The sequence below is a fragment of the Sapajus apella genome, unplaced genomic scaffold (genome assembly GCF_009761245.1).
Source record: "Sapajus apella isolate SASKATOON/1434 unplaced genomic scaffold, GSC_monkey_1.0 scaffold7, whole genome shotgun sequence".
Classification (NCBI taxonomy): domain Eukaryota; kingdom Metazoa; phylum Chordata; class Mammalia; order Primates; family Cebidae; genus Sapajus; species Sapajus apella.
In genome coordinates this window covers 47,853,207-47,872,801 of record NW_022436947.1, presented here as the reverse complement: position 1 = coordinate 47,872,801, position 19,595 = coordinate 47,853,207, and the positions used below count along the sequence as shown (strand labels likewise).

Here is a 19,595-nt window from a genome sequence, read left to right as displayed (position 1 = left end):
TCTCTAGTGGATATGGGTAAAGACCATAGTTAAGGGCCATTGAGGATGGGGAGGGAGGAGGATAGGAGGAAAAGGGATTTGGCATGGCAGGTGCTGAAATACTTGTAACTGAGAAAAGGAAGGGAAATGGTTGGCATGAGACTGCACAGGGACATACACTTTAAAAAGAAGATATTATTGAAATTGCCATCCCAGCATGGTCTGAGGGGCAGGGAATGCCCTGGCTTCCCACTCTTGCCCAGCCCAGTGAGACCCAGCCGAGTACACAGGGACATGAGCTCTATTAGGATGCAGTTTGCTCATGTGGAACAGCTTTCAAAGGTAGCATTGCTGACAGAGGAGGACAATTGCAGGTGTAAAGTCTGACCTGGAAATGGATTGAGCACCTGGTGAGGGATGTGGGTCTATAGGACTCCATGTGTTGCTGTCTGAGGAGAAAGACTTTTGTGTAATCACACAGAAAGTTTAGAAGTAACACCAAAAAGTCTTTTCACACTTTTTGCCCTACCTTCTCCCTAAGAATGTAGAAGTGAATGTTTTCCTGGCATTGCCCATCCAGAATTTTGCTTTTCTGCAAAGAGCTTTCTCTGTTTTGCCTTGCCCCTCTCTGGGAATGTTGGGAGCATTGCCAAAGGATGAATTTGTCAGCTGGAGTTCAGAGTTGTGATGCCTTAGAAATCAGTCCTTGGTTCTGCTCTAGCAGAAAGTAACTGGGCTTTTGCTCAGGAAAACCTGGACCTCAGAGAGCCCCATGGTTTACCATTGGTATTTCTTTGGGAACAACAGAGCCTAGCCTGGGAGGCATCTGTTAGGGTGTTGCACCTTTGTGGCTGGCAATTAATGACCTCCTGGTCTGCAGGACCAGGCCACAGCTTCTGTGGTGCTGTTGCATGCCTGTCCTACAGCAGTGAGACACATTCTGTTCCAACAGGCCAGGCCCCAGATGAGTGATAAGATGAGATGGTCTCTACTGGTGAGAGACACGCTGAAGAAAAAGCTGTTGGCCACTTCTGCTTTGAGTCTTTCGTTTACTCAACATTCATTGAGTGTCTACAGATGTCACACTGTAGGGAAGGAAAACAAGTGTAGTAGTTTCCACTTATCCACATTTTCACTTTTCTAGGTTTCTGTTACCTATAGTCAGCTATAGTCCAAAAATATTAAATGGAAAATTTCGGAAATAATTTGCAAGTTTTAAATTGTGCACTGTTCTATGTAATATGATTAACCTTCACTCTGTCCTGCTCCTGCTGGGGACATGTATCATCCCTTTATCTAGTGTATCCATACCGTAGATGCTACCTGTCCATTAGTCACTTAGTAGTCATCTTGTGTATCTGATTGACAAAATAGAATATGTATAGGGTTTGGTACTATCTGTGGTTTTGGGCATCCACTGGTGGTCTTGGAGTGTATCCCTCACAGATAAGGGGAGATTACTGTATACTGTCTTTCTCACTGTTAACTAACTGCCAGTCTTAGTGTGGGATACAAGCAATACATTTTGGTGTAGTTAAGTGTAAAGACTGAGCAAAGTGATCTGGGTGCTCTGAGACAAAAACGGCTTGCCTTCTGAAGGGAGTGCCCAGAATGGTGCCCAGAAAGGATTTACAGTGAAGTTGATATTTGTGTTGAGCTGTGAAGGATGATGATACAGTTTGGCTTGGTCCTCACCCAAATCTCATCTTGAGTTTTAGCTTCCATAATCCCAAGTGTTGTTGGAGGGACCCAGTGGGAGAAGATTGAATCATGGGAGCAGTTTCCCCCATACTGTTCTTGTAGTGAATAAGTCTCATGAGATCTGATGATTTTATAAGAGGTTTCCCCTTTTGCTTGGCTCTCATTTTTCTCTCTTGCCTGCCACCATGTAAGTCGTGCCTTTTCCCTTCTGCCATTTGGAACTATGAGTCCATTAAATCTCTTTTTCTTTACAAATTATCCAGTCTCGGGTATGTCTTTATCAGCAGCGTGAAAATGGACTAATACAATAAATTGGTACCAGGAGTGGGTTGCTGCTGTAAAGATACCCAAAAATGGGGAAGCAACTTTGGAACTGAGTAACAGGCGGAGGTTGGAACAGTTTGGAGGGCTAAGAAGAAGACAGGAAAATGTGGAAAAGTTTGGAACTTCCTAGAGACTTGGAGGGCTCACAAGACAGGAAGATGTGGGAAAGTTTGCTTCCTAGAGATTTATCGAATGGCTTTGACCAAAATACTGATTGTGATATGGACAATAAGGTTCATGCCAAGGTGGTCTCAGATGGAGATGAGGAACTTGTTGGGGACTGGAACAAAGGTGACTGGTTATGTTTTAGAAAAGAGACTGATTAGTCTGATTAAAATCAGACTAATTAGACTGATTAGACTGAAAAGAGGCTGAAATTCCCCAGCCCTAGAGAATTGTGGAACTTTGAACTTGAGAGAGATGGTTTAGGGTATCTGGCAGAAAAATTTCTAAGCAGCAAAGCATTCAAGATGTGACTTAGGTGCTGTTAAAATCATTCAGTTTTAAAAGGGAAACAGAGCATAAAGGTTCAGAAAATTTGCAGCCTGACAATGAGGTAGAAGAAAAAACATTTTCTGAGGAGAAATCCAAGTTGGCTGTGGAAATTTGCATAAATAATGAGGAGCCAAATGTTAATTGCGGAGACAATGGGAAAAATGTCTCCAGGGCATATCAGAGACCTTTGAGGCAGCCCCTCCCATCACATGCCCAGAGGCCTAGGAGGAAAAAATGGTTTTGTGGGCTGGGCCCAGGCCCCCCCCCCCACCATATGCAGCCTAGGAACTTGGTGCTCTGTGTCCTAACAGCTCTAGCCATGGCTAAAAGGGGCCAAGGTACAGCTCAGGCTATGGCTTCAGAGCTGCACGTTGCAGCTTCCATGTTGTGTTGAGCCTGTGGGTGCACAGAAATCAAGAATTGTGGTCTGGGAACCTCTGCCTGGATTTCAGAGTATGTATGAAAATGCCAGGATGTACAGGCAGAAATTGCTGCAGGGCAAGGCCCTCATGGAGAACCTCTGCTAGGGCAGTGCAGAAGGGAAATGTGGGGTTGAAGCCCCCACACAGAGTCCCCAGGGGGCATTGCCTAATGAAGCTGTGAGAAGGCGGCACCATCCTGCAGATGCCAAAATGGTAGATCCGCCGAAAGTTTGCACCCTGTGCCTGGAAAAGCCAACCTGTGAAAGCAGCTGGGAGGGAGGATGTACCTTGCAAAGTCACAGGGACAGAGCTGCCCAAGACCATGGGAACCCACCTCTTGCATCAGCATAACCTGGATGTGAGACATGGAGTTGAAGCAGATTATTTTGGAGCTGTAAGAATTGACTGCCCTGCTGGTTTTCGGACTTGCATGGGGCCTGTAGCCCCTTTGTTTTGGCCAGTTTTTCTGAGGTGGAATGAGTGTATTTACCCAATGCCCATACCCTCATTGTATGTAGGAAGTAACTAATTTGCTTTTGATTTTATAGGCTTATAGGTGGACTTGTCTCAGATGAGACTTTGGACTGTGGACTTTTGAGTTAATGCTGAAGTGAGTTAAGACTTGGAAGCACTGTTGCAAAGGCATGATTGGTTTTGAAATGTGAGGACATGAGACTTGGGAACGGTTAGGGGTGAAATGATATGGTTTGGCTGTGTCTCCACCCAAATCTCATCTTGAATTGTAACTTCCATAATTCCCACGTGTTGTAGGAGGGACCTGGTGGGAGATAATTGAATCATGGGGGCAGTTCCCCCCATACTGTTCTCATGGCAGTGAATAAGTCTCACGAGATCTGATGGTTTTATACGAGGTTTCCCCTTTTGCTTGGCTCTCATTTTCTCTCTTGCCTGCCTCCATGTAAGAGCTGCTTATCACCACATGCCATGATTGTGAGGCTGTCCCAGTTATGTGGAACTATGAGTCCATTAAACCTCTTTTTCTTTATAAACTACCCAGTTTGGGGTATGTCTTTATCTGCAGCATGAAAACTAATACAGATGAGTAGTCAAAATTGGGAGTAGTATTTTAACCACCTAGAGCTTTTTTGGGAACTGTGAGTTGACATTATGCCTTTGGGATTTTTTTATGGACCAATATAAGAAATTACTGTGTATGAATTATCTGCATTTTCTGTGTCCCTAGATGTGTCCCAAATCATGGGACAGATTCTTTTTAAAGCCAGGAGAGTTTTGACTCTTCTAATTATCCAGAATGCCTACTTTTATTAGTGAGAACTTAAAATTTTATTGTACTTCATACTAACATTTGAGTTTAAATGAGAAATGTTTTCTTTAGATAATCTTTTTCTTATTTTTTTTGAGATAGTCTAACTCTGTCTAGGCTGGAGTGCAGTGGTGGGATCATTGCTCACTGCAGCCTTGACCTCCTGGGCTCAAGTGATCCTCCCACCTCAGCCTCCCAAGTAGCTGGGACTACAGGCACATGCCATCAAACCCAGATAATTTTCATATTTTTTATAGATACAAGGTCTCAGTATTTTTTTCACGTTGGTCTTGAATCTCTGAGCTCAAGTGATCCTCTTACCTTGGCCTCCCAAAGTGCTGGGATTATAGGAGTGAGCCACCACGCCTGGCATTTGTAAATTCTTTAACTCTTCTCCCTTCCCCGCCAGATCCCCCAACCCCATTCTCCAAACCCATTTAGAAATGTTGTCTTCCTCTTTTTACCATTGGTTAATTAGGTTAGAGTTTTATTATAGTAGCACATGCCCTTCAAATTCATTTTGGAAGTAGGCAAAACATTGCCATGGAAATGGAAGGCTGAATACAATGTTGCTTGCTATGTTAGCATTCCAAAATGTTTAGAACCAGCATATTCCCAGGGAGCTGAGGAGCTGAGGGCAGAGCTAGCTTTTGGTTATTTCAGATGTTTTTGCCAGTTTCCTCCCAGGACTGTCATTACCACCTGATCATTTAAAATGAGTTTGAGGTTCTCTGGTATCAAGTTGCTGGCTGATGACTGACCAGGCAAGTATAGGGGTTCTCTAGTTTTTAATCACTGGGAGATTAGTCCGTCTTCTCTGGCCCAAGTGCAGTCTGGTGATTCAGAACCATAAAGTGTAAGAACTGGAAGCAACCAGGTATCATTTAGCCCAGTCTTCTCATTTGACAGTCAAATGGATTAAGGAATTCTTTTGAGGTCACAAAGCTAGCTAGTGGCAGAATGAGTTGAGAACCTTGGTTTCTTGACTGTCAGGAGGTCCATATTTATTAGTTTAAGGACTGTTAGGTCTTTTGAACTGCTCATTAAGCTTGCATTTTGCAAAGAGCATTGGATAGGAAGCTTTCTGCCATTACCTAGCTGTGTGACCTTTGGCAAGTCAGTCTTATGGAACCTAGTTACCCATTGGTAAATGGAGATAACATATTCCTTACTTGCTTTAGAGTTTCTTTCCACCATTCCAGATACAAACCAGTTGCATACACTTCCATCTTTTTCTTCTTACTCATTTCAAAAGAAGACAAAGACATGAATCCTTCGGGCGCAGGCTAATCTCTTCACTCTGCATTGCAACCTAGCTCTTTTCAGCTGTCATGAAACTTGGTCAACAATCTCGATTTGTCCCATTGCTTTTTTGTAACAGCAATGCTTTTGTTCTCCCATGGGTCTTTGGGAGAACAAACTCCCATGGGAGTTTCTTTCATGAACCATCCTTCCTTTCCTTTTCATCTGCTAGTCCTTGAGAGTTTTGACTTCTCTAGTATTCGCTCCCTGACTGCCCAAGATAGCTCACTTTCTGTCTTCTTGGTGCCCTCCTGAACTCTCGGTAGTGTAAACTTCTGGAAGGTAGAGATGTAAGTTTTATTCACTTTTGTATTTGTGTCTGAATTACAGTAATGTTTAAATGCATAAATAAATGGCTTATGAGATGATATATATGAAATCTCTATATATACACATGTATGTGTGCATACAATGTTTATTTTTATGTTCGTGTGTGTATAAATTCAGACTGTCTCTTAACCTGTTGCAGAAGATTTGGTCTTTGGGAAGGATATCCTAACTCTATATCCTGTCCTCTCAGCAGGCAAGGATCCAGGCTAATTGTCATCTGGTCTCCTGTCAAGCTTTCTTATGGAGTGAAAATAAGCAATAGTACAAGGTTTAAAATTATGGTAGGAGAGATGAGTTATGGTAGGTAGAACTGGAGTGAAAATAAAACTAGGGAGGAGACAGAGCTAGTTTCTGTGAGAAATACTGAGTTAATAGAGACTAGCTATAGAAGTAGAAATAATCTGAGTTTGTTTATTCCATTAACAGCAAAGTTTAAATGTAATATTCATTTTTCTTCGTGTACTCTAGTTCTGATTTGGAGCATATGATTCCCCAAACTGTCCTTTGAAGTGTTAATTAACTAGCCATTTAATTATTCTCTATTATCCTCTTTGGAGATTGGGAGCTAGAAGAGCTGCTAAAGCCCTGAAAAATAATCTCTAGCCCCAGGGAAGGAGCTCCACCCTGTGATTTGAACTTAATATTTAAGAATGGCTTATTTTAGACTTAACTTTAGAGCACTGCATCTCCATTTTAAATGTGTACACAAATTACCAGATCTTGTTAAAATGCAGATTCAGATTTAGTTGGTTTCAGTGAGACCTAAGATTCTGCATTTCTAACAGGCTCTCAGGTGAGGCTGATGTGCTGGTTCAGACTACATTTTGAGTAGCAAGTTTAAAAGAGAGCATTAGAAAAGGGCTTCTGAAGTTAACTCTGCATAGCTGGATTCTTGGTTATGTTGATGGCAGAAGGTCTTGTCTTGGAGAAAGAAAATACTCTGAGAAACACTTCTGCCGTGTCCTAAATAGTTCATCCCCTCTTGGGAATCCCTGAGGGGGATCACTGCATTATAACAATAACTGATATTCATGAAGATCAGTTGGAATTCTGTTCAGTGACTGTCTAAAAGGCAGGCAGGAAAGTATTGTTTAAAGTTTAGGTATATTTTCATCAGGATGATTAAAATCAGTTATGTGGAGAAATTCAACTACGTGAAACAAAGTCACCTATGAGGAAATATTCATTCTTGAAAGATAAGCATTTCTTGTAGTACTTTGCTAATAGGCTTTTTGAGGTGTCATCTGCCACTTGCCATCTTTGTCTAGACCAGCACTAGCATTCTAGGTTTTCTTTGGGTGAGAACTATAAATGGGGAAAAGAGGCCTGGCATTGAATCCTGTCTTTATTAGTTAGTGGTATTGAGACCTTGGGCAAGTTCTGTTTCCCTGAGCCTGTTTTGCCGCCTGTGAAATAGTCATATTGCCATTTCATCCCAGAATTTTTAAGTAGAGTATTGGTGAATGCTCTTGGCATAGTTACAATCCTTTTACCATTATTTTCCTCCTACTTTGATCCTAGTAGGCAACTTGCTGTATGCCATTTGGCAATTAGTGATTTATTGACTTGGCTTTTATTGGTGGGAGGGCTGTTGTGGTGTGCAGTTTTTTGTTTTGGAAATTCCTGGAGCTCAGAGAGAGAAGCCAGATATTCTTTCTTCTCACAAACAGTGGGGCTCCCACAGATTTTGTCTCTATACACATTTTGTGTTAAACACACACTTATTCATTGTTAACGTGTGGGAAACAGTTAACGTGATTGGTGACTTGTCCCTGGGTCCCTTTCCTAACAAGTGATCCTAATTTCAAGCTCCTGTGTGCTGTGTAGGCTTCTCTGGCTGAGGTGATGGTAAGATCTGTTGTGAATCCTCTGGAGTTAGGAGTTCAGTTTCTTTTGTTCTGTAACCTTTCAGTTGCAGTGGTCTTGGAGAATTGTGGTTTGTCCTTGGTTAAATCACACACACCCAATACGTGGCTTTCTTACACACTTTCCCTCCCAATTATGCCTGACTCTTTAACTTCTTTGGATTCTTATCTCTAAAAGCGGACAACTTGGAAAAGAGAATTCAGTTGCTGCTCTGTGATTGTTCCTGTGTCCGTCCCATCTCTGAGGCTTTGTTTATTGGCAGCCTACCTTCCATATCCTGCTGTTTGCTCAGATCTTGTCAAAACAATGTAGCAGATGACTGATTTGTTAAAGACTCAGCTTTGACTTCTCAGAAATAAGACTGTGTATCATTCTCATTGATCATAAAGTAGTGTTTCCTAATTAGGTCTTAAACCCTAACTTTAATCTGTAGTTCTGCAACCTATTCTACTTTACCTTTTTAATAGTACCTGAAACTACTTCTAACCAGTGACCTGGATTTAGGAATCTCTAGTTTCAAAATTGCTTCTAACTTGCTATGTGTCTTTTCGCAAATAATTTAACCACACTGGGCCTAAATTTAACCTGTAAAATTAGGATTGGATCAGTTTTTCAAATACTTATTTATTGTTGTTGAGGTGGGGATGGGAATGACAAGAAAGCTCAGTGGGTGGGTTCTTCATTCAGTCAAAATATACTGAAGGCTTTCACTATTAAATAACTTGGAAAAACGATTGGACTGGATGGTCTTTTAAGATTCCAAGGGCCAAGTCTTGGCACTGTGGGATCCATCCCTTTTAACCATAGCATCTACTTTTAGATTAGACAAGGATACCTAAGCTGTATTACAAATATAGTTCCAAATGCTACTCACCATCTAGTCTGGTTCCTGATACTTTGTCAGAGTCTTGCTCTGTCGCCAGGCTGGAGTGCAGTGGCACAATCTTGGCTCACTGCAACCTCTGCTTCCTGGGTTCAAGCGATTCTTCTGCCTCAGCCTCCCAAGTAGCTGGGACTACAGGCTTGCACTACCATGTCCAGCTAATTTTTGTATTCTTAGTAGAGATGGGGTTTCACCATGTTAGCCAGGATGGTCTCAATCTTCTGACCTCATGATCTGCCCACCTTGGCCTCCCAAAGTGCTAGGATTACAGGTGTGAGCCACTGCCCCTGGCATGGCTCCTGATACTTTTAACCAATGCTCTGGCCTGGCCATTCCCGCGGTGCCTGTCCTTCTCCTTTGGCTCATACTGTTTTCAGCAGCACATGCATTATTTGTAAGCCTCCCTTCCCCATTCCATACTACCCAATCAAGGCTCTAGTGTAAATGTCCTCTCTTTTCTTCCCTAGTTGGCCTTTTCCCAAAGTACATTTTCCACTCTTATGACTTAGTACGCTTTGCTTTGGTAGTTTTATGTGTAAAGCTCAGAAAAGGGCTGGACCTTGGGTTTCTTTAAACCACCCTAATGCCTTGCCTTTTACTATACTGAAGGTGACATGGATTCAAGCACATATGGCTTAAAAACTCTTTTCTCTTTCAGGATCGAATAATCAATTTAGTTGTTGGCAGTTTAACATCCTTACTGATTCTAGTAAGTATCTTTGTTTTGTGCCTCACCCAGGCTCTTAGCCAAAGTATTAAAAACTCGAGTATTAATTATGGTTAACTTCCCCCCACAAAAAAATACTTAAAAGGGGCTAGGGCATGAGCATAAGTGTTCCAGTCATAGTTAAATAAGTGCTTTTAATTTTATTGTCACAAAATTGCAACCGTGAACTGGAGTAGCCAGTTTAATTTTCACACCCTCTCCCCACTGGTTGAATATGTGAAATACCGCAAGTCAGATAACTTCGTTTTCAGATAATTGAGTTTACTATGTTTTGCCTAGTAAATTTGTAAAAATATTAGTGGCTAGTAGGCACTTTCTTCTGTCATAATCTACCGTAATTCCCCATTTCTGTTAATGCTTTATTTTGTTCCTAAAGAACATAACATCCATTACCCTTTGGTCAAGTTTAAAAAGACTTGGTCACAGTATATAGTAATTTTACCGTATACATCCTGTAAAATACAGCTGGAGCTATCACAATGAAATTCTTCAAATCTGTATTTTCCATAATTTGACATTTTTCTGGCACATTTTCATTAAATTTAAGAGAATTTGTTTTTTCCATGGCTACTTAATGAAAAGATTGCCTGTAATGTGGCATCTGTGATAGAAACAGAACCACATGATATTAGAAGTCTTTCAGTGTGTTTCATAATGTTGTAGCAAAACCAGCTTTGATTATATTCATTTTTGGTAGGAATATTTAAAATAACAAAATGGCTAGAACTTTTTCCAATAGAATCATTAATCCTGGGAGTGAGGTTTAGTTAATGAGGTTATTTTGGGATCAGCTAGCTTAACTAATGTTTTCTCTCCTTTCATAAGGAAAAGGTTAGAAAAGGAGGACGTACTAAGGTAACTCAAACATATTTATACTTATTACTATACTACCATTCTAGAAAGCAAATTGGTGGCAGATGAAATTTTACAACGTAAAGTATTTTGTAGTATTGTGTTGCCTAGACTCCAGTCAGTAATTACCAGGTCTTTGAATAACTATTAAGGCCTTACATAATTTTTCTTCACACAGGTAACGCTGATCAGTGCTTTTGTTTTCCCTCAACTACCTCCGAAACCGCTGAATATATTTTTTGCTGTCTGCATCTCTTTGAGTAGCATTACTGCCTGCATACTTGTAAGTATCGTTGAGAATTTAAACAGAATGTTCTTGAGGGTTTAATGTTGCAATGCTTGAGACAGAAATTTTCAGCACTTTGGGTCTATACAAAAGGGTCTCTAATTATATCCTATTCTCCCCCTAAAAGTATGTTAGAATTCTCAATAAAATGAGTTTCTACTTTTCTCCTGAATCCCAAAGTTGTAACCCCAAAGAGAAACTCTATTCTCATGATAGCTAAAGGAAAAAAAATAAAGTAGAAAGACTAATTTAGGTGACCAAAGATTTAATTCATCTTTACTTAAGGACTGTATAGGGGCCAACAGTCTTTGGGAAATGCTAGTTACTGCTAAGGGAAGAGATAGAGCTCTCTGGATTTAATTCTAATGATTACAAAATTAGTCTTACTCTACATGTTTGTCCTCCACAGTGGAAGTATTAACACTAAAACCTCCTGGGAAATCTAAAGCTGCAGTTGTATTGTTGTGATATTTGATTTACTTCAAATGTTTCTTTTCTGGTAAAGAAACAAGGATGGTGGTGGCACCTCAGTGTTCAATCATTCATTAGTTGGCTGTTGTTTTATGTCCCTTGAGAGGCAGAATCAAAGAGAAAACCCTTAAAAACAATTGTTTTGATCTCTTAAATCATAATAGTAATTTGCTTATCTGATTTAAAAGTAAACCAGGAGACATCTCCAAGTGTTCTACTTCACTGATCCTGCTGTTGACTCCCATGACCTGAAAGAAGAACTGGTCCACCCAATTAACTTCAAGCCTAAAGTGACTAACAATGAACTAGTTTAATCCAAATATATACATTATGGAAGCCCTATTTTGTATAGCAGTCTGAATCAACTGTATGAATCATATGAATCTAAATGTCATCTTCCTTTACTATTAACTAATATGTCCAGGTATATGTTCTTGAATAGCTTGCCAAATGACTGGTGGACCAATACAGGTTTGAAAACAGGAAAGTAAACTGAGAAAGTAGGAATAAGTATGATCTTGGATGTTAAAAACTCAGAGTAAGAATGAAATTCTGGCTGCATTGGTCTGAGGAATGTAGACCTCAGAATGTGGAGAATGTCTCATTTAGGAGAATAAACAAACACTAATGAAATTTGAAATTGGTAGAGAAAATGTTACATTTTAAATTTTAATTGCTAATAAACTTTAATTCTTCTTCTTTTAGATCTACTGGTATCGACAAGGAGACTTAGAACCGAAGTTTAGAAAGCTAATTTACTATATCATATTTTCTATCATCATGTTGTGTATATGTGCAAACCTGTACTTCCATGATGTGGGAAGGTGAGGCTGCCAAGGAGAAGTACTTACCAGGACTCTTCAAAATGATACATTAGGATAGTGAGTAATTTTTGGATAAAGTATGCTGAAGAATCTCCCGCAGAAGTCTGATACATGATTTTCATGTTAATTGTAAATGTAAAATTCCCTCTTGCAAGGGAGACATATCTTGGATCACTTTGCTTTTTAAAGAGCTGACGTTGCACCTAAACATTCCAACCCTTAAAGCTCAAACAGCACAAGAAATTTTCACTTTAGAAATGAACATTTTTATAATGTGACTGCATGGCAAAAGGCTTTGTAACATACAAAATCTTGTGTTTTAAGACAAATATTCTTTTATTTTGTTAAACTGAATATACAATTGTTCCCTAGGCAACCAACTTTTGCTTTATAACTACAATTTAATTTCACGTTAACAAAACAGACAGTCAAAAGACAACTTTGTGAAGATCTAATTACAATAATAAATAAAATAATTTATACAAGTTTTTTTTTTTTCTTGACTTTTCTATAGGGGTCATATTCATTAAAAACCCAAGAGGCTATCTTTGCCTTTAACCCTTCTGCAGTATAGGAATGACTTAGATTTGTTTACTTTTGTTATAGAAGCAAATATTGTTTTGTTTTTTCAAACTGCCTGAGATGAGAATTTATATTGTACCCCGCCAGCTAACACACTAAATGAATGACAAACTATTTTCTGGGTAATTTATATAGCAAAATGTAATAAATGGTCATGGTATCAGGATAGACAACATTACTTCCTTCCCCATTTAGTTTTACTTAAAAGTGTTAACTTTGTAAACTAATGACAGTGGTTTCTGAGGGGGTGAAAACTGCTTAGCTTCTGGTGGGTTTTGTTACAATGCTTATCATATTCCCTTTAAAAGTAACAAAAAGCCCTGTAGTGAATTTTAACTCTTTTTAATGCTTTCCTCTTTACCCTGCCTAAATCAGCCCCCACTGCCAACAATGGGTTAATCAAATGTGACCACCTCGTAAGTATACTGGTCAAGCCTCAAACTTAGTCTTCTTGAAGAACAGAAGATCATGGGTAAGCTCTAGACCATGTTGAAATGAACTAGAACCAGGCTTACTTGAGAGAGGGAGTCATGTCTGATCTTTAGTGAAACTGTACTTTTTAAAACCACAGCAGTTAAGCTTTTGTGATTTTAAACTTTTCTCAGTGGCTGAAGTGAATGAAATTCCCTACTGCCATGTAAATACTAAACATAGGGATTTACGCTTAAAACCACCAGCCTCCACTCAACTACACACTGTCATAAAACTCAACATCAGATGATGTGTTTAAAGGAGGTAAAAAGTCATAGCAGCAACAATGTGTGTGGCTTAAGCACTGTAGCTATTTAAATTGGTAAATTAAGCCTCTTGGGGGTTGCTCCTATTTCTTTGAAGATGTAATTAACAGTGTGGCTTGCTTGAACTGCTTATTTTTAGGAATTATTCTAATGACAGTTTACCAAATCTTCGACATCCTTTGAATCTTCAGAAACAGGACTGCCCAATGATGAGCCAATGATATTTGATTCTTCCTGATGATGTTGGAGTATGGGATCTGTAATGAGTTTCAAGTTAGTCTTAAATGTATATATTTATTCTCTAATCCATGTTAAGAATTTAAGGTATTCTACCACAGTGTAGAACTTTAACAAGACTAGTATCTTTCTTACTGGATCAAGAAAGACAACTGAATTAAATGTCTGTCTGATTTTTCCACCTAAAATTTATCAGGCACATAGTAAGTATTATATTACAGTACCTGTTAGTGTTGTCAAAGGCAAGACAGATTCAGTATCTATAACATCAGATGCCTGGATAAAGCCATGTGGTGAAGGAACGATAAGTATTGTTTCATCATCAATTGTTTGATCAACTTGCTCTTCTATAGTGGGAGACTCTAAACCCTAAATAACATTTAAAAAAAAAGAGAGATTGACTCATATTCCTTACTAGTCTTCCTTAAAATCCCAGGCATGTATAGGTTAGACAGACTTAAACATAACCCATTTGAAAATTAGAACATAAAGAAATAAAAAAGTCTTACAGGGACAAAAGATGACCTCACGACTTAATATATCTTTAACAAAAAAGAACTTAAAAGGACTGATTCAGTTATAGGTCAGCTGAATGTAACAGAAGAAACAACACTGTTAGTGTAGGATGATGTTCCGAGGCTGAACCACATAGATCGATTACTAACCACTCTCAGGAAAATGCTTCTATGGGTTCTAACAACATTTCTCAATGTATTGCAGGTAAAGAGGGAAAAGTTTTGGTGAGCAGGTGTGGTAAGAAAGAACGTGATTTTCTTATTCTTCCTGACTTCCACAGGATCTCTGCCTGCTCATTTCTGCCAGCAACACTGTTTGTGAGGTCTGAGGGGGTTTGAACTTAATTTAGTGAGTCTAAAGATAAAAGGAAGGAAGCTTTTCCCAAACTACAGGTTTTTGAGGCTCAAGGCAAGAACCCATTCAGTTATTCTTTAAGTACAACTTACTTACCTCAGTAACATAAGTGCTGGCTAAATCAGAGGGTGATTCCTCCTCTTGTTTAAGGTCGGTATCAGAGATTTCTTCTTCTGTTCTGACCATAACACTATTCATCAGTTCTGTGCTATTTTGGTCACTGAATTTGGATACATGAGCATCATTAAATGATGGCTCCACAGTCATCTTAGGGTGATGAATTTCATCTGGGAAAGTGTCTGCTTCTAGGGCATCTGGAGGCTCAGGAAAATCAGATGACTGAATATCACTATCTACCGTCAGTTCTGCTTGGGATATGGAAGAAGTGATGTCCTCTGTGGCAACAGTTTGAATGATGACTCTTGGTGTGTGACACTGCACTGTAACATTATCACTTGTGTTCAACAAATGTTCTGGCTATAAAACATTAAAGAACCTGTTAATCAAGTGACATTTATGGGGATACCCCACTGTCTCCTCCCACACCTCTTACCTCTGGAACTGTAATACTTCTATCACTATTTTTCTAAAACCCTTGTACTTTACTTGCTAGGGCCTTTGTTCTCCTAATGTCCCTATTCTAATGTATATCCATCTTGAATAAAGAGAGAAGGGATGAGAGATACACCCCGGTGAAGGCCAGAGTGATGGTGTAATACACAGTGCCTGGAACAACAGCAGTAGGAAGAATTGTTTAGAAAACTACCTTATATTTTGGTCCTTATCAACTAATCCTGGTCCATAACAGGTACTGAAAAATCAAGTAATTTATGTAACATACGGATAAAGCATGAACAATGATCTGTTCGGGAGAAGCAGGAGCAGCAGCTGTCAGGGTTACTGTGGGACTGGCGGTCAGAGTTAGGGGAAGGCCTTGGCTTGAGTTTGTTTGAAGTAGGTAGGTGCCTGGAGTGCCGGTGGGCTGTAGATGAAAAGACTAAAGGAAAAAGAAAAATAAGATAGCTTAACAATGATTAAGTCTACTTTTATATCCAAAAACAGGGACTGAGTTTAGTTTACTAAACACCGATGTACTTACCCATTACGAAGGTACAAACAAGTAATACAATGTAGGGCATGATTGTCTGAAGTCATTACCTAGCCTGGAGGTTTAAGAGGCTACTCTTTGCTCCAGTGTATGTCTCTGGTCTAGACTCAGCTATTCGTTTCAGGGTACCAAGACAGTTGTATGAGCCACTGTTTCCAGTGCAGTAACTCACAACAACCCATCACCCCTCTTTTTCCTTTCTTTGTGGCTCATAAAAACTGGCAGTCCCTCAGTTTAAAAAAAAAAAAAAAACAAACACATTTTTTTTCAGTGTAATTTTAAGAATATCTTTTACAGAAAGGGACAAATAGTAATTAGCAATGTTCGGCTGAAGGAAAAAGATCTTCAACTATTAAATACATTTTCTTTTGAAAATTTTAAAGGAGGCATAATAAAATTATTGACCTTTCAGTTTTTAAGCTTCTGTATAAAAAAAGAGTTAGGTTTATCTTGATATTCTAAAGTACTTGCATTTAAAATATGTCTGGGGGTTAAAATCATGTAGCCTGTTTTGTTTACCAATGTAGTCTTATGGACTTAGCTAAAACAACTCTTCGGGGTACCAAATCCCCAAATATAGGTTTCCTTATTGCTAAAGTGGAGACAGTAACTATTTCTCATCGTCTAGGATTAGAAATGATTATGAAAGTGCCTGGTACTCTGTGAGGACTCAATTTCTTTTCTTTTTCTATAAAAGTGAAAGCTAGTCATTTTCCTAAAGGTAGCATATATTAATCACATAGGGTGAGGCATTATTATAAATACTTTATATGGACATGTATATATATATATATTTTATTTAATATACTTGAATACATTTAATTTTCACAAATTTTTGAAGCTGGAGTACTATTATTACCCATTAATAAATTAAGGACCCCATAAGTAAAAACCTGAACACATATCTCAACTCAAATATGTAGGATGTGTGTGTATAGTTTACCAGGGGAGTAGGCATTAAAAAAAAAATGAAGTTTTCTACTTGTGTCAAATGGTTGTCTTATACATTCCCATTTCACAGACCACTAGCTCAGGAAACTGACTTAGGTTAAGTAAGCTGCCAGTGAAAGTTTCAGAGGTGGCCATACTCTGGAAGAGGAAGAATAAACTCTTGTACTATTACCCCTGTAAATCTTGATTTAATTTCAGTAAAATTTAGATTTTCTTAATGAAATATGAATATAGGTTTAATAGTTCTGGAAAGCAGGGCATTCAGTCATGTTCCACTTTTATCCTATACTTTCTGTTGCAGGAAACCACTTTCTGATCTACAGATTTGCTTATTTTGGACATTTCAAATAAATGGGAGCCAAGTACTATGTGACATTTTGTGTTATCCGGTTTTGTTCATTTAGCCTATTTTTTAAGGTTCATCCCTATTGTACCCTGCTGTACCGTGTTTCAGTATATTTCATCCCTTTTCGTTCCTGAGTAATATTTGCATGACAATAGCACATTTAATCAATTTTTCTGTCGCTAGACATTTTGGTTATTTAATGCCATGAACATTCATTCATGTACAAGTTTTTATTGGACAGATATTTTCATTTCTCTTAGGTGTACCTGGGATTAGAAACAGATGAATCCTTTGGTAACTGTACTTAGCCTCTTCAGGAGCTACAAGACATTTCCAAAGCAACTCAACCACTTAGCACTGGGACTTTTAAATTTTGTATCCCCAGTAGCTAGTACAGTGTTTACTGAATGTCATTAAAGAGCTCATGATTAGTTTGTCCACAAACTTCTTCTCACATAACCAATATGAACTCTTTGGTTATTAATTATAACTCAATACAAGTCCATAGAATGTGTATACTCATTAGCATTGTCATTTTCATATACAAATAACATTTTGGTTTATATACAGATGAGAGAAAAGCTGATAAAAGTGGAAGTCTGCTTTACCATTCATTTGGTCTCAGATTTTTATATTTATATGATTTATAAAAGTGATACCAACTGATATTATGCATAAAAATGGCCAATATATATGAAGTATTACTCACTGGAAGAATCTCAAATGTCTGTAGTGTTCCACTGTTTAGTGTTATTGTTTCTGAGTCAACGGTAGCAGCAGGAGAGTCTGTTGAAGCTGTGTTAAGAACAAGGACAACAATAAATGTTTTGTAAATTTAAATTTCGCCAGTGTACTCCATTATCATGAAGGCAATTTAATAGTGAACAATTTGCCTGGAGACCTGAAGTCATTTATATTTCTTATGAGAGATAAGGAATCTAATGAATTTGTCTGGGGTGGCATATAGTGCAAAGGTGGCCTAACTATGGCCCACAAATCCAGCCTATTGCCAGTTTTTGTAAATAAAGCATTATTGGAATACAATCACACCTATTGCTTTATATATTTTTTGTGGTTACTTTAGCACTGTAACAGAGTTGAGTACCTGTCACAGACACCAGAAGGCCCACAAAGCCTAAAGTATTAGTATATCTTTTCCTTTGTAGAAAAGTTTTGCTAACCCTTGGTATATACACATCATTAAGTGTTTCTAATGGTAGGCAGTAAGAGGAACACACTAAGGCCAACCTGCAAAATGAAAGAAACTTGGTAAAAACTAGTTTTCTTGTACACCTGCGTAAGCAGTATGGATGTCTAGACTAGGAGTCCAAAAATGCTAGGCTTTAATCACTTTCTGCAACATAAACCTGGGTAAATAACTTTAATGTTCAGATATTTTTGCCTGTCCCACCCACCTCATACAGCTATGAGGATCAAAAGTCCTTTTGAAAACAAATGTTAAGATAGCATTATTTCATAAGACTACATTTGGGAGACTGAATAAAGATCAGAGAGTATGATCTCTTTACATGTGTGTCAACTGAGGATCAGATTTGATCAACATCTGCTCAAGATTAAATAGAACTTAAAAAGGTCATCCTTCTTGGTGCGTGCAGTCATACCTATATGTGGAATATGATTTGGAATTGACTTTAATGTGTAGTGTTTATTATAGTTTATTAAATTCTGTTACAGCACTTCTCAGCTATTTAAAAGGAATCTAATCCCCTTATGAATAGAAATGCACTTGATCTGTATTATTCATCTTACTGTTTGATGGATCCTTAGGATCACAGCTATAAAGAGATGTGATTCCAGACAGACTAAATCAAGGTTAGGAAACTACTGTCAGGGACAAATGTGGCTCAAGGCCAATAATGGTTTTTACATTTCCACAGGGTTGTTTAAAAGACTGTCCCTCAGAATACCTATGTGGCCTGCAAAGCCTAAAATACTCATATTTACTGTCTGGCTCATTACATAAAGAAATTTGCTGATCTCTGTCCCCTAACCTAAAAAATGAAATGAGATTTTGGTTAGAATGCTACAAGTAATAGGTGGATTGTAGAACTCTTACCATATTCAGTTTTCTTGCTGGAAGAGGTAAAATTCTAAATACTATTTTAAAATGATGCTATCAATATTAAGGTATCATTTATAAAATGTTTGTCTTCCCAATGGGTATTGTCAACTCAATAGCCAAGGAATACGAACATGCCCAATCAATTTACAACCCATAGTAGCTCTCATATTCACTTGGACTAGTAATTTCAGTTGCTTTACAATCCTCAGACTGGAACAAAAACAAAAGAAATCCTTCATGCTTGATTACACTGGTAGAATGATAACCAAATTCAAATCAGGACTTTAAGAGGTACGATTATAGGAGGTACGATTAGTTTAAATGTCTATAAGATAACTTTGACAATCAATGCACATAGATATACAGTGTTAAACACCAACATGTGGTTCTGTGATTCTCAATCAACTAGGTAATCATAATGGTATATCTGGAAATATATAAAGTGTTTCAGTTTCTCGTAATAACTTGTAAGCACTACTAACATTTTGTGGACAAGATCGAAACACACTGAACATCCTGCAATGTGAAGGACAGTCTTACAAAAACCTGTCACTCAAAACATCAATAATCGCCTGCAACGACTGGTGTACTCTTGGGTATCTTTTCAAATGCACATAGCATCAAGTAGACAAAAAAAAAAAAAGTGAGGAATATGGTTCTGAGAATTTCACCCTCATTCCTTTTATTGTCACTATAATTCAAGACTGATGGGAATGGATAAAGATCAATTTGACTTAGTTCTGAAGAAAAAAAATTGTCTCCTCACTCTTAACAATTGCCGGGGTCCCATAATCTCATTAAGTACAAAACTGACAGACACTAAGGACAACAAAGGGGTCAAAAAACAGTTTCCCATAAGAAACTGGCCCTTTACTCCCTGAAGATATCGTTTTCAACCTTGCTAAAACTCATTTCTTTACCATTCAGCCTCAAA

The 19,595-nt window shown here is 38.4% G+C and overlaps 2 protein-coding genes across 11 annotated transcripts in view; one reads left to right on the top strand and one right to left on the bottom strand.

The window, feature by feature from the left end:
• Positions 1-12,233, top strand: part of TMEM243 (transmembrane protein 243) — a 32,968-nt gene extending 20,735 nt beyond the window's left edge. For both annotated transcript variants that reach the window (XM_032276493.1, XM_032276494.1), the window contains exons 3-5: positions 9,246-9,296; positions 10,345-10,449; positions 11,629-12,233. In XM_032276493.1, coding sequence (XP_032132384.1) covers positions 9,246-9,296; positions 10,345-10,449; positions 11,629-11,751 — 279 coding nt within the window. In that variant the 3' untranslated portion in view covers positions 11,752-12,233. The remainder of the gene's footprint in view (positions 1-9,245; positions 9,297-10,344; positions 10,450-11,628) is intronic.
• DMTF1 (cyclin D binding myb like transcription factor 1) overlaps positions 12,065-19,595 on the bottom strand; it is a 44,845-nt gene continuing 37,314 nt past the window's right edge. For 8 of the 9 annotated variants that reach the window (XM_032276485.1, XM_032276486.1, XM_032276490.1 and 5 more), the window contains 5 exons: positions 17,288-17,373; positions 15,015-15,170; positions 14,270-14,650; positions 13,528-13,672; positions 12,065-13,323 (listed from right to left, as the gene is read on the bottom strand). In XM_032276485.1, coding sequence (XP_032132376.1) covers positions 13,214-13,323; positions 13,528-13,672; positions 14,270-14,650; positions 15,015-15,170; positions 17,288-17,373 — 878 coding nt within the window. In that variant the 3' untranslated portion in view covers positions 12,065-13,213. The remainder of the gene's footprint in view (positions 13,324-13,527; positions 13,673-14,269; positions 14,651-15,014; positions 15,171-17,287; positions 17,374-19,595) is intronic. The other variant, XM_032276492.1, reaches the window with a different exon arrangement.